This window comes from Cajanus cajan, chromosome 10 (genome assembly GCF_000230855.2).
Source record: "Cajanus cajan strain Asha chromosome 10, NIPB_CcT2T_4, whole genome shotgun sequence".
NCBI classification, from domain to species: domain Eukaryota; kingdom Viridiplantae; phylum Streptophyta; class Magnoliopsida; order Fabales; family Fabaceae; genus Cajanus; species Cajanus cajan.
Window position 1 is genome coordinate 47,929,744 of NC_138526.1, and position 15,000 is coordinate 47,944,743.

The 15,000-nt window shown below is 30.0% G+C and overlaps 2 protein-coding genes across 2 annotated transcripts; one reads left to right on the forward strand and one right to left on the reverse strand.

The window, feature by feature from the left end:
- Positions 1-1,794: 1,794 nt before the first annotated feature.
- On the reverse strand, positions 1,795-4,332 carry LOC109805676 (uncharacterized). The gene is made up of 3 exons (XM_020367847.3): positions 3,222-4,332; positions 2,388-2,930; positions 1,795-2,244 (listed from the first exon to the last, which is right to left on the reverse strand). Exons 1-3 carry the CDS (start codon positions 4,200-4,202, stop codon positions 2,140-2,142), a joined length of 1,629 nt encoding a protein of 542 aa, XP_020223436.1. The 5' UTR covers positions 4,203-4,332; the 3' UTR covers positions 1,795-2,139.
- Positions 4,333-9,153: 4,821 nt separating this feature from the next.
- LOC109806009 (uncharacterized) lies at positions 9,154-11,208 on the forward strand. Its single transcript, XM_020368335.3, has 2 exons — positions 9,154-9,871; positions 10,895-11,208. Exons 1-2 carry the CDS (start codon positions 9,215-9,217, stop codon positions 11,051-11,053), a joined length of 816 nt encoding a protein of 271 aa, XP_020223924.1. The 5' UTR covers positions 9,154-9,214; the 3' UTR covers positions 11,054-11,208.
- Positions 11,209-15,000: the final 3,792 nt, after the last annotated feature.

Genomic DNA, 15,000 nt, shown 5'->3' on the forward strand with positions numbered 1-15,000 from the left:
AGAGGAAGAAGGAGGAACAATGATAAAAGAAGACAAAGATATCAAATACGTAGGGTATTGCCCCCTGATTTTTTTTTTAATGTATATTAAACTTTAATTATTTGTATATTTATAGTTTTTATTATAATCATAATTACATTTTCTCTTTTATTTAGAAATATTTAAGTATTATCTATTCTTTTAAGAGTATTTTCTTATTTACTATTATTATTATTTAAAAAATTATAAATGATTACATTCATAATTAAATGATTTTATTAGTTTTTTTTATAATAATTTACAATAAATATTTCATAATTAAAAACTATTTATTATTAATCTTTGCATATGAGATAAACTTATGAACATTATGTAAGTGATTAATAACTTAAACTCTGAGACGTACACTAAATAATAATTATTTTTTTTATCACTATTCTTTTTATGATTTCTTTATCTATTTTCCTCATGTTTTCTAACATGCTTTTAAATTTAATTGTGCGAGTCCAAACAGACTACATGTTGTGTAAACTTGGGAAAACAAATACAATATTGAGTTGCCCTAAATGTCTATCAGAGTTTGTTTTTCCTATAATAGTCATTGTCACAAACCTAACATTATTTTTATGTTACTTTATAACTATTTGAAAAGTAAATTCTTCTTGTTAAATTCTATTGTTGTAAAAGATAATACGACGAATATCAAAAGACATTATTTTTCTCAATTTAATAGTTACTTATAATATTATTAATAGGACATTTTGTAAAAAAATTATAATAATATATATAAATTTTCATATAAATTAACGATAGTTATTATTGATATGTGAATGTAACAATTAATATTTATGTTTAGTTTATCTTTTATGTAAATGTTTTTTTTTATATAATCTTAAAATATTTAAATAACTTACAAATATAATATTTTATATAAAACTTAATAACTATATTTTTTTTTACATTTATTTAATAAATTTTAGTTTCAAAAAGTCCCCCCACCCCTCAACACACTCAGCATTTCCTGGCTTTGTCCCTAGTTCACGCTAGAATTGGTCATATCACTACGTATAAAATCTCTCTAACAACCTCTTTTGTATTTTTTTTATGACTCTCATTGTTTAATGAATCATGTAACATAAATAACTTGAAAAATCTCAAATTCAAATTTTAAATATATAATTGTGTTAAATATTTAGTTAAAAAGTTTTTTTTTTCTTATCATTTATAATAATCTTATTCCACTCATGTAAGATTGTTTATAATATATAAAAAAGTACATGTTATTTATAAAGTAAAAAAAAGTGAGTAATGCAAGTTTTCATTACTAATAAAAATGTGTTAAACTTTTTAAAAAGTTTATTAATAATGTATTGTTAATATATTTCTTTGATTATATATAAATACACATAAATAATTAAAATTATATCTAAATAAAATAACTTTTTACAAGATAAATTATAAAATTAATGTATGAAGTTTGACTGGCAATATTTTGATAAATTAGGTGAGAATGTAAAGCTAAATAATTTCTTATAAGAAACAAGAAATGGATTTTTCATGGCCTTGCTTTTAGAAAATTGAGTTCCTCGTTCTCATTGGATATATAAGTTGAAATATGATTTGAATTGTTATTTCATGAAAGTAAGATAATTTGACCTTGTTTATTTTAACAAAATATTTTCTCGTTTTCAATGAATAATTATAAAAACATCAAACTATTCAATTTTTCTTTGATATTAAAAATATTTATATAAAAGTGAGTCAAAAGGAGGTATTGTGTTTGTAATTATTAATAATAATAAAAAAACTACAAGCATTTGTTAAGCTGAAGATCTTTATTGTCGTAGACCCCACATTAGACAACATTAATGACGAACATGGTATATTCCAGGAAAATTACAACTGCTAATATGCTTTGTATAATTTACATAGAGGAAAAAAAGAGAAATAATCATAACAGAAGATGACAAAACATTAGTCAAATGAAGCAATTTTACTTGTGCCAAATGGAGGGGGTTTGGTGTAACTAGAGACTAAATTTTGGGAATATATATTTCGAAGCTTAGTTTCCATCTTTTTGTACTCATTTATTTCTATGCATAGTGAAGTATATTAGAAACAATATATATGAAGACAAAACAATACGTGAGGGTTCACATGCTACAATTCAGTAACTTCGCCTTCTCGACAATTTCCAACCCATATATATAGAGTTGATGAGCTTTTATGTGATGACAAAACTCTACAACAATCCCTCCTCGGTGACTGCAAAAAGAAAGAGTAAATCATTCAGTTAATTTTCAACATGAATCAACATAACGACCCATTTTCTCAGTGAATAAAATAAATGGAACGATATGATCTCACTGTATGTGCATGTATATAGGTGAGTTTAAAAGCATCTCTACCTTTTTCCAACGCAATGGATCTGGTTTCTTTGTAACTACAACGGAGGTGAATTTCTCGGGTGAATTCATTCTCCATCGACAGAAAGGGGATTTTGTTTTGTCACGAGTATAAACAGTAATGATGTTTTTTGTGGCGGAGTCATAATGAGTTCTGGTCATATAGTAAACGAAGGGCTTCTGACAAGGGTGTTTAGCAACAGGCCTTGTGTTGAATGCATATGCAGTGTAATCAGCCCTTTTGTACCAATTGAGAAAGGTTCGAGATGGCATCTCCATTTCTCTAGGGGACAACACTCCCCTTAAGATTTGAACCACGTAGCCCCATGAAACAGATATTGACCAATAATTGCTTTTGTCATAGCATATTGATTGTTGTATTATGCTGCCAGAGTCCTGATTCACAGCTTCCATTAGATGCCTCAAGGCTCTTACTCTTGTCATCCTTGGGAATATTGGTTGCACTACATCAAGGTGGTGTAGTGACACAAGTGGAGTCACTGGATGTGCTCCTAGAAGGCCCAATAGGTCTCCATATACATCATACTGCATAAGCAATTCAAGGGTATTAAAATCATAAACTATTTCCGATAATAATAACACAAGAGTATTAGTCACATACTTTTTCACGTGCCTTTTGTTATAGATTTTTTTTTTCACGTTTCACTTGATAATATATATGACCTCTACATTCTAATTTCTAACAGAGACATTATCGTCCACCCCAGATCATGATATGTAATATTATGTAGAGGGAAAGTGATAGATTTGACATGTAATATATAATGAAAAGTATAGAGATAAAAATATTGTGCTAACAAATGTGTTATTTGTTACCTGGTGAAAGCCAGGTTCCCTTGTGAGTGGCACTCCTAACTCAGACATGCAAGCTTGAATTCTATCATCACTACCATATAAAGCAGGGTATCGTTGAATGCAACGATCCTGCATCTTTGCTAGTTCTTGGGCCAATGGGTAGCTTATGGCAAATCCTCCTCCACCATATGCCATGGCATATGAGAAATGAATGTTTTGAACATGGCTTTCAGATGAGCTTCCAATATAATAAAAGTGTCTATGGTCGTATTTGGATAGAATTCTAACCACATTATCAACCATAAACACAGTGTCATCATCCCCCATCACGAACCATCTCACATCCTTCAGTCCAAGCTTCAACGTCTCAGTCACCACCCTTGATATCCTTAACGCTGATCTTTGACCTTGACGATTCGTATATCTGAATTTTGATGTGTCCCCTGAGATATGAATATCGGGTAACTCTTCATTTCTTAGAGTCCTAACTTTTTTATCCATCCACACTACCCCTCTAGTTTGTTTAGGTCTCCACCATATCTTAATGTATTCTTTTCTAATATGCCATAAGTTTGATGAAGCAGCAATCCCAAAAACAATGTGTTTAAGCTCAGTTTCATGTCTATTAGACAATTGTTCCGGGGTTAATCGAACTACCACAGGAGATTTGTTTTCTTCCTCTTCGTTTGTGTCTTCTGCACGAGATTCTTCGTCTTCTTCGTCATCCTCTTTTGCTTGGTTTTCTACTAATGGTTTTTTCGTTTCAATGCTTTTCTCGGTAGCTGTAGTTGAAGATGTGTTGTTGAAACTACTTATCTGGAGGTTTTCTTGCGTGGCATCCTTTAAATTGGTGGTGGAAGTGGAACAATCTAGTTGTTCATTGTTGAAGAGGATAATGTTGGAAGAATAAAGGGTGTAGAGTACAATGGTGATTAAGATCAACCAAGTGATGATGCTTTTGGAGCTTGTGTGAAGCATGCGTTGATGGGAAGAAGAGTACATTTGGTTTCTAATTAACACTAAAAATTTTAGTTGAGATCTTCAATTTCTTTTTTCTCTTTCTGGTTACCGGTGGTGGTGGGAAGGACTTTCAAACACAGAATAATCCGGATCATAGAAACAAAAAGAAGGTATCATTCTTACTATTTTGTTCTCATTTGGTGCTTCTAAGTGAAATTTGTTACGGTTAGAAACGAAGTTGGATGCGATTTTTGTGGATACTAGGTTGACAATTACATTATATTGGTCAACACAAAATTTCTTTAGTTATTTCATGGTTAATTTATTTTATCAACATTTTGACCTTACTTGCTTGATCTAATTGGATTTGCCCTGATTAAATTGTATAATTAAATATAGAAAAAGAGTGAAGTAACTTAATTACTTTTTGGTAGAAAAAAATTGATTGTATTTCAAACAATTTTGTATACCATATTTAAAATTAGTTATAGATATAATCGATTTTAAATTTGTGATAATAATTGATTTTGTAATGTTTCCAAATTGTAAATATATCATCCCACCAACTATTAAATCAATTGTGAGACTTCTGATTTAGTAGCCTAACATCATAGATTATTTTTGCACTAGTGCATATACTTTTCAAATTTTATTTTGTACAATCGATTCAATATTAAGTTTATTTTGATAAATATATTAATAATATTTGAAGAAAGGGGTTTATTTTTTTTCTTCTATAAATAACAATAACTAAAAAATCAAATTTAAATATGAGGGACCAATACAAAATTATCTCATAACAAAAAAATGTTACTATCAAATAGTATTAATAAGTAATATATTATTTAAACTTGTGAAGTACACAATGACAATTGATAAATTTAGTCTCTATTATTTATTAATGGGGGTGTATTAGTTTAGAATTTCATAGGGTTTTAAAAGACTTTTTTTGAGTAAAAAAAGTTCGTTGGTATTCGATTAGGATTTTATGTCACTTAAAAATAATCTAGTGGTATTCAATCTGGATTTTCAAGATTTTTTAAAGAGTTTACTAAAATCCATTGGTATTCATTTGAAAGTTTTTACAACTTAAAAATGTTGGGAAAATAATTCAAATTTTTAAATTCAAATCTCTAAGATATCATTTAGATTTTAAAAGATATTGATTCTTTTAGGATATTGTTTAGAATTGAAATATATTGTATTTATTTTAGGTATTTGTTTCCTTTTTTAAAATAGTGATGTAAGGTCAATAAATAGAGACTCTTGAGATGAGAAGAACCACCCGACCTGTAGAGAGGGTCACCGCCTTAAACGAGAGAGGAGATCATATGAATGAGGATTTCCAAGTTTTGCCAGAAAACTTGTGAATGATGGTTTCCAAGTTTCACCCATAAAACTTGTGAGGAAGGAGTTTTCAAGTTTAACTCACGAAACTTGAAGGGAGGATTTTTAAAATATATGTAACACATTTTGAAGTAAATAATGAAAATCTTCGTGGACGTAGGCATGAGGGGCTGAATCACGTTAAATAAATTTGTTTGATCTTTTCCTATTTCTTTTATGGTATTATTTTAATATGTTTCTCATAATCATTATTGTGCATAAAAGAAAAGAAGTTTTTTTGTTCTCAACAAGTGATATCAAAGCCGATGGTCTGATCAGGTGACCGACTCGACAAGTATGATGTTTGGCAAGTGGATCCAAGTTTGGGATCCCTTGTGTCGAAAGTTTTCCTAACTATGGGTCCATGTGGAAGAGAGTCTTCCTGGTAACATGGAGGGTTAGGAGGCGTGTCCTGCTGTCACAAGGTCATCATGGAGCGACAGTACAAATACTTAGAGCGTAAGTGAGTTCTATAGACCACCATCGGATAAATACTTGTGGATCAATAGTTTCCACTGCAGGGGGTAAACCTTGATCCTTTGTTTGAGGGGAAGATTGTTGGAATGCAAGCAAGTTCCCACATTGTTCAAACAAGAGGATGAACATGAGTTTATATACACACAATTGTCTCTATTGGTTGAAGGGCCTTTTGGGTGATGTCCAAAAGCAAAATCGTGGTGACTGGGCCCGAAGCGGACAATATTCCACCAATGTGGAAACATGTATATGTGTGTGATAACTCGTGATGCACAACAAAAAATAATCCATTGGTATTCAAAAATAGGATTTAGATTCTCTAACTTTGAGAAATGAAAGTTACAGTAACTTAATGCATTTAAACCGTTAGATTTATAAAATAAATCAGATTGTGACACGTGTATAATATATATTTTGACTTAAATGTACACGTGTCACAATCTGATCTATTATTACAAATCTAACGGTTTAAATGTATTAAGTTACCATAACTTTCCCTCCATAAAGTTAGATGATCAATTTCCTTCAATATAGGAATTTTAAAGGATTGTTGTATTAAAAAGATTTTGAATGACTTTTTAATGGTATCTATAAATACTAAATTCATAAAACAATCTTATCCAAACCCGTCAACTTTTGGATGATTGTTTGAAGTGACTTTTCATCTTTTCTTTTTCTATGCTCATGTCTTCTCCGTTTTTTTCTCTTGCTAATAATAATGCATTATTACTCATATATAATACTGTACTACTGTTCCCATTCCATTCTCCTATTTGGTGAAACTTTTATATGAAAATGATAGTTTCATTGACTTGCTCTATTTTTTTCTCCGTTCTCTTTAATTGACTTACTTTATTTTTCTCCATGTTCTCTTTAATTGACTTGCTTTATTTTGCTTTATTTAGTTGATATTGTTTCTCGGTTATATAACACAGAAAACGTTTAAAATTTCAACTTTTAGTAATAATTTTTTTTATAATATGCGTCAAGAAAAAGGAAAGATGAAAGCTAATATTGATATCATGGTCTCTATAATCAACTAGACCTTCAATACCTTATAATTAATTTGGATTTATTAGAACAAAAAAATATATATAAAAGATGAATTTGAGTTAGAGTATCTGTGAATAGAATGAGATAAAATGGATCTTAGTTAGGGGAAGAACCCTCTCAGCACAAAAATTGGGATCTCTCTCCCTCTCTTGAATTTGTTACTCATATCCTTCCCCTTTTATGACTCAACAATTATTTTATTTATTTATTTTTACTATGAATTTTATTTATTTTTTATTGTGAAATTAGGATTTTTTGTATTTTAAAAAAGAAAATTAACATAAGACATTGTAATATCTCACAATTCAATACTTTCACGAGTAAATAATTGAAAGCAATTAAAAAATTAAAAATTATTTTGTACTTGTAACAAATTTCAAATTTTTTTTTCTCCTAGTTGATGTTTGTAAATTTCTAAGATATTTTAAATGAATAAAAGTGTATGAAAGACAAACTTTCACTCAAATACCAATATAAAATGAAGGGACATATTTAGTTATAAGAGAGTAGGGTAGCTGTCTTACTATTTTTTCAATCATTTATAAATTCATAAATAAAATATTTTAAATCATAAATTATAAAAGAATTGAAATGTTGTTTAGAATAATTTTTAGAATGTGCAATACTACATATCTTTTTTCATAAAGAATGTCATTCTGATAAATTTTCAATTAGAGTGGTAGACGAATCTTCATCTTCAACATTACTAATGAATGAAAATCATAATTTTGATTCTATTATTAAAACTAAGGAGCAAGAGCGAAATTTTTTTAATACTTGGAGGACTAGTATAGCTATGGATATGTGAGTGAATATTATTTAGAAAGATATGATATTACGAAGAATTAATATTATTATTTATCTGGACATTGTTGTTTTTTTATATTATTTTTTGTCTTTAACTCTTTTTAAATTTGAATGTATGAAAAAAATCTTGAACTCTTGTCGTATGTAAAAAATTTACAAAATTTTACAAAGTTCACAAATCCTCATAGAATCTATTAAAATCCTAACTTAAAAGTCTTGTAGAATCCATTAAAATCCTGATTGAAAGTCTTACAGAATCCTACAAAATCTTAAAAGTCATGAAAATCCTGCAAAATATTTTAAAATCTACAAGACTTTTTTCAACTAAAAAAGTCTTTTAAAATTCTAATCCAATACACCCCCTAAGTTCACGAGTTGAAATAATTAAATAAAATGACAAAGCAGAACTTTAAATTCAATTTGTACATTACTATTTTCTACTTTCACAATAGTTATACACGTTCTTCATTTTGACATTATTATGTCTAAGATACTTATGAGTATAGTCACTCAATATATATTGAGCACATTGATGTCCTAAGTTGATTATATTAGTAGTTAAAAATAGATGAAAACTTGTGTATTACCATGCACAATTTTTTTTTATTAATGTGAAATTTTGATTATTTTATTTTGAAATAAAGATATTTATTCTTTTTAATTTTAAAAATATAATTTTTTTTTATTGATATCTATTAATTGTTAATTTATAATGTCTATTCATACTTAAATGATGTTACATTATAAGTAATTTTTTTAAATAACATGTAATAAAAAATTTATTAATAAAATAAATATTAATTATTCATAAATATGTATATATATATAAACGGAAATCTTTTGTATGTTATTTTTTAATTTTTATTTTTATATGTCATGTGAAGTAACAAATAATTAAATAACTTTAAAATTTAATGATTCACAAATATCAAATGGATGATAAAATCAAAATTTTATATTTTTAAAAATAAAAAAATTAAATAATTTTTTTTAAATTGAGAAATTAAAATTATAAATTAATAAAAATAGAGATATTAAAAATATAATTTAATTTTTTTTCTTCATAAATCTAATATGTTGTAATTTTTTTTAAAGTATATTACTTTTTATTTTTAAATACACCGATTGATTTTGAGTTCTTTAGAAAATTTTAATAGGTTGGTAAGTTAAAAATAATTGCAGTTATTTTTTTTTTCCTTCTTAAACAGTTGGAAAAGAAAAAAACAGTTAATGTTATTTTATTTTTTTTGGAGTATATATATTTAAGGATAGTCTCTCCCAACATAAACCCTAAACACACGAACCTCATCCACAGTCTATCTCAAACCCCAATGGCAGAACGAGGAGGCGGCGATCGCGGCGGCTTCGGTCGTGGTTTCGGCGGGCGTGGACGCGGAGGAGACCGCGGGCGCGGGCGGCGGCGAGGCCCTCGTCGCGAAGAGGAGGAGAAGTGGGTCCCAGTGACGAAGCTAGGTCGTCTGGTGAAAGAGGGAAAAATCCGAAGCCTGGAACAGATCTACCTCCACTCTCTCCCCATAAAGGAGCACCAGATCGTGGACACCCTCGTGGGCCCCACCCTCAAGGACGAGGTCATGAAAATCACGCCGGTTCAGAAGCAGACCCGGGCCGGCCAGCGAACCCGGTTCAAGGCTTTTGTCGTCGTCGGCGACGGCAACGGCCACGTCGGACTCGGCGTCAAGTGCAGCAAGGAGGTGGCCACCGCCATTCGCGGCGCCATTATTCTGGCGAAGCTTTCCGTTATCCCCGTGAGGCGTGGGTACTGGGGGAACAAGATTGGGAAGCCCCACACCGTTCCGTGCAAGGTTACGGGCAAGTGCGGCTCCGTTACCGTTAGGATGGTTCCCGCGCCTCGGGGTTCGGGAATCGTGGCCGCTAGGGTTCCCAAGAAGGTGCTCCAGTTCGCGGGGATCGAAGATGTTTTCACTTCCTCCAGAGGATCCACCAAAACCCTCGGCAACTTCGTTAAGGTTCGTACTCTCTTGTCATTTACTTGCTTTACAGATTGCTGAAAAATTAGTTTCGTGCTTTCAATGTCGCAATTAATTATCGCTTTTTATCTGAATTGTTACTGTAATTTATTTATATCTGAAATGTTGATGATGGGTTTTGTTTGGTTCGTTAGATTAATTTAGTTTAATGTAATAATTTGGTTTTTGTTTGAATGTATATTATCGATTATTGATAGAAATGTTTTGAAATGAATGCTACATCTTCTTTGTGGTTTGTACCCTATATCATTACTTGAATCGTGAGTGGATGTCTTATTAATAGAATTGGACTACGGGATAATGTATAGTCCTGCCTTTTGCCTATGATGATTGTGGTGCAAGATACCAGTTACTTTCATTATATGGGTGTTGAGCTTTTGTGTATGAATGTATTGGATTAAATTAAACTACCAATTCATCCCACATGTATTATTCTTGAATTTTTTCAATTAATGTGTTTTATAAAGTTAGGGACAAATTTGAAGGATTTCTTTGTATTTAAAAAATTATTTAGCATAACTTCTTTTACTTCTAAGTTTTAAGGATCTGTTTGGATAAATTTTTTCATAAACACTTATAGGAGAGAAAAAAAAAAGGAAGTAAAAATGAAATAAGTTTCTCTATAAACTGAAACTAGCTAATGCTAGTTAATTTGTAAAATTTTCTCTCATTAGCTTTTCCAAAAATTTCATAAGCTAATTTTAGCTTATGAAGAAGCTTCCTTCATTTTTCCTTTTTTTTTTTCTTTTCTTACAAGTTCTTATGAAAAAGTTTATCTAAACATGTCCCTAGACTGTTTACTCAATGTAAGTGTTGGTCTGTGATGTTTTTTTGCTAAAATTGAAGGCATTCAAAATGCATCATGGTCCATGGATCACTTGTGTGATTTGTTACTTGTGTATCTATGTGCATAATATTTTTCTGGAGTGGCTATGTTAATGCAATAATAGCTTTAATGTTGTTTTAGTATCCACTCATAATGATGCCTTGTATTTTTGACAGGCTACTTTTGACTGTTTGATGAAAACCTACGGTTTTCTGACACCAGAGTTCTGGAAGGAAACTCGCTTTAGCAAATCTCCATTCCAAGAGTACACAGATCTCTTGGCAAAACCAACAGGAAAGGCTCTAATCTTGGAGGAAGAAAGGGTGGATGCTTGATTTGGCATTTTCGATGTTTTAGGAACTTACTTATATATTCTGTTGCTTCTGTGCTTTACTTTTGGTTGAGAAACGGTATATCGCTGTATGCGTTTTGATTGTTTTAAGTTTTAATTGACTCCAGTTTTGAATGCCATAGTTTTCTGCCTGTTTTATTTGGTTGTAGCAGTTGAATGACATCATTCAGCGAGGAGCAAGTGTGCTTTTATGTTGCCTCTTCTATTTTTCCAATATAAATATAAACCTACTGAGACAAATTAAAATGAGGATAGATAAAAGTGTTTCTTTTGCTAAATAAAAATGAGAAATTGTCTAAGAAAATGAGATTTGTCAGTTAAGGGTGTCTCATTATTTGAGGTTTACCTGGACAAGATTTTGAGTTTGTAATGAATGCTTTTTATAAAATTTCGTTATAAAAGAATATTTCAATGGATGACGTGTATATATATATATACCTTACTATTATTTTCTATTACAGTATATATATAAGTAATGTTCCTGTTTTGATCATTTTACCGTCAATTAATTAATATATAATAATATAATATATAAAAGATATTTTGTGTCGCATACAACATGTTGATAGTGTATCGATCAGTGTGTGGAGTGAGCGTCAGCGATCTGTATTGGCTTCTTTACATTTCTTTAGCATCACTTAACTCAATTCTTGGTAACTTCTTCACATCGGGCCCCCGTTTCTCTGACTCGACAATCTAACTTTTGGTTTTAAAAGCTCATTCTACAAGCGATGAAAGCGAATACTATCCATTGTCTAAGCGACTTGACTATATGAGATATGCATTTCATCTGCTTCATTCTAGTTGCTAGAAATGATCATTTTTAACACAAAAATGGGGCTTGCATTCTCCATCATCTGTCTTGTTCTTCCCCAATAAGGATGAGGAGCAAATTTCCAGCAAAGGCTGGAGCAGGAAATTTCCAACACAGGATATATTAGTTTTCAAAGTCTTCAATATTCTTGCTCTTCATCTTCTTGACTTTTTCTTGCTCATCAAAGTCTACTTTTTCATTTTCGAAGCAGTGAGGCAAATGGATTTCTTTTGGATTCCATATTTTCAGATTTTTGGTTGATGTTTTTCTTCTTTGTTGTATCTCGTAAAATGACTAAGGGGGAGCATATGGAAGTATTAATCCGCATATATCCACTCAATGTACCTAGAAACCGATGGATCTATCACTCGACCTACCAAACATCTAAAACAGAGGTCAGCATATATTAACCCCCTTTTTGTAGGGGGTTATGTTTAGTAGTGTGATATTTCCTTTTCAATTTGTTTCCACAATTATTTATTTTAAAATAATAAGGAAAATTTATAATTTTTTAAGAAAAAATTAAAATAATTTTTTTTTATACGTTAAAGCCCAACTTAACTCGATACATCATTCACCAAATTGGTTCAATTTGAGTTTAATGGAAAAATAGCCCAATCTGTCTTTGTTGGTTAGAGGGTAATGGGTTAGGCCCAAATTGACCCATGAATATTTCTAATTACATTACACCATTTAGTTTATTTAAAGACTAAATCTTTAAAAATATTATATTAACCCTATTAACATTTTTTTCTTCTTCATATAATATACATATGTATAAATTATTTCCATAACATAACATGAAATCCAATATAAAAATTCAATTTATAATATAAATATTTAGGTCTATTTGATTTATTAAAAATTATGCTACTGGATAAGACAAATATCATTATTTTACGTTTGATTTATAAAAAAAGGATAGAACTAAAAAGATGGAGAAGAATAGGACAAAAGTTTTATTATTTCTCACTCAATAAACCACAAGACAAGATTTTGTCTCAGGTATAAAAATATTCATAGGATAGTATTAGATTAAAGGATGATATTAGATCCTTTATAACATAAGTTTTAATGATAACAAATGTAAACATTTTCAGAAAATAGTTTTTCAGATCATATTATAAGACGAATTAGAATAGATGCTTGGTTATGATGATGTATAGTCTCTCAAATAAACTACTTCTTCTATTAGACAAGTGCATTTAATATATAACATTTATGATATTTGATAACCAAAACATATTTGTCTATAATATTCCATAATAGGTCAAAATGAATAAAAAACTTCTTTGGTACTTGCACTTCAAAAAGCAACAAAAACATATTACTAGAGAAAGGATAAACAAATCCCTCAAAGTATACGAAATCTAAAAAAAAGTCATTTTTTATTGACACAAGCAATAAATCCTTTTGTTTGGTATCATAAAGATGATAAGTAACCTCCTTGATTAAATAAAAAGTGACAATTTGATAAAAACACATTTATTACTCACAATTAATGCACCAATAAATACTTTTTCTAACAAGGAAGGAAGACGAAGTTAGACAAAACAAGCCTATGAGAGATGTTCAAAGATTTGCAACATTCATCTTCATGAAACACTTATATAAAAAAGCTCGAAGAAAGCATAACTTTTGTAAAAATTCACATTCATTCTTTCTGTAAAAAATTCTATACTTAATTTGGTCATATCATGTCTTGATAATAAGACAAAACAAAGTGATTTCCTAACTTTGACTTTGTGTTATTGCTTGAAGCCTCAAGCGGCTTAATTATAAAGAACACTTACAAAGAATTTGTTGTTAGAGAGTACTTTGACTGTTGAAGCTTAGAGATGTTTTGTTGTTCAAAAAATACTTAGGTAGTTACTTGAATAGACAAATAAAAAAATCTTTAAGTTAAGCAATGCCAAAAGTGACTTGTCAAAGAATACTTGTATCTTTGTAAAAAATAGTAGAATTTGATTAGGTTAATAAAAAAATGATATAGTCTCGGTGATTGAAACGAACTAATATAAAAATATCTTGTGTTCTTTTTCTCTTAAGTATTTTGAAAAATATTGAGTTTTTGATTGATATTACTTAATCCTCCTTCTACTATTTTTTTTCCACATACAATATTATATCAATACCATCTCAATTCTTACCATTGCTACCTAACACTACTGCCACCACTACCTATCATTGTTGTGGTTGGCCTCCACCCCACCATCAGTGCGATGTCACCCACCATCACCTTATTTCTATCATTGTTGTTGTTGCTTCCGTCAACATTATTACTATCATTATCAATGTTATTATTGTCATTACAATTTTTATTATCATCATTCATGATAAAATAATAATAAATTATTATGATAATTAATATTAAAATATTTTTTATAATAATTTTATCATTATTTTTGTTTGTGCTACCCATTATTCACTAAATAATGCAAAAACAAAAACAAAATTTATCTAGTAAATTTAACATTTGTCTTGTGCTTTTCAGTTTGTTTTGTACGTTAAAATGTATAAAGAGACTCTGTCTAGATAAATATCACTTCTACACCATAAAATTTGTCATTGTGCTCCAATAAAAATCTAAGCAATAACAGTATTTAAATTTTTTGCCGACTACCTCAATTCACGAGAAGTTAGGAATTGTAGGTTTTTCCATATAACATAACGAAAACAAAAAATAATGGGAACATTTTGTTAGATCCCACCTACATTTGCCCCACGTGGGTGGTTTGTTGTATTTCAAATTGTTTGGGTGAAAAAGGATGGTGATGGGCCAGTGCCGTAAAAAGGGTAATGCAAAGATCTTGTCCAGGAAAGATGAATTATCAAGAATATATAAGTACATGGCGAGGTGATGGTGAAGGATAGGTATATAACAGACACAATTAACCCACAGGGTACCCATTATTGTGAAGTGAGCTGGTAAAAGGACATAATAGCTTGAAGTTTCAAAGTTACCTACGTTATGTATGTACGTATGCAGCCATAGTCTGAGTCTAGAATAGAATCGCAACAAAAGTATGCAGTGGTACTTAACATTGACACACTCGCCTAAATGCGACCATATGATTCTACCACTTCACATGGTTAAGGGCCTACACTTGCCCACC

Excerpts from the sequence above, each read along its gene's own strand:
- LOC109805676 (XM_020367847.3), bottom strand. The coding sequence starts at position 4,202 with ATGTACTCTTCTTCCCATCAACGCATGCTTCACACAAGCTCCAAAAGC. Across the intron at positions 2,931-3,221 it reads GGGAACCTGGCTTTCACCAG|TATGATGTATATGGAGACCT; the intron begins GTAACAAATAAC and ends TTGCTTATGCAG. Across the intron at positions 2,245-2,387 it reads ATCCATTGCGTTGGAAAAAG|TCACCGAGGAGGGATTGTTG; the intron begins GTAGAGATGCTT and ends TTCTTTTTGCAG.
- LOC109806009 (XM_020368335.3), top strand. The coding sequence starts at position 9,215 with ATGGCAGAACGAGGAGGCGGCGATCGCGGCGGCTTCGGTCGTGGTTTC. Across the intron at positions 9,872-10,894 it reads CCCTCGGCAACTTCGTTAAG|GCTACTTTTGACTGTTTGAT; the intron begins GTTCGTACTCTC and ends TATTTTTGACAG.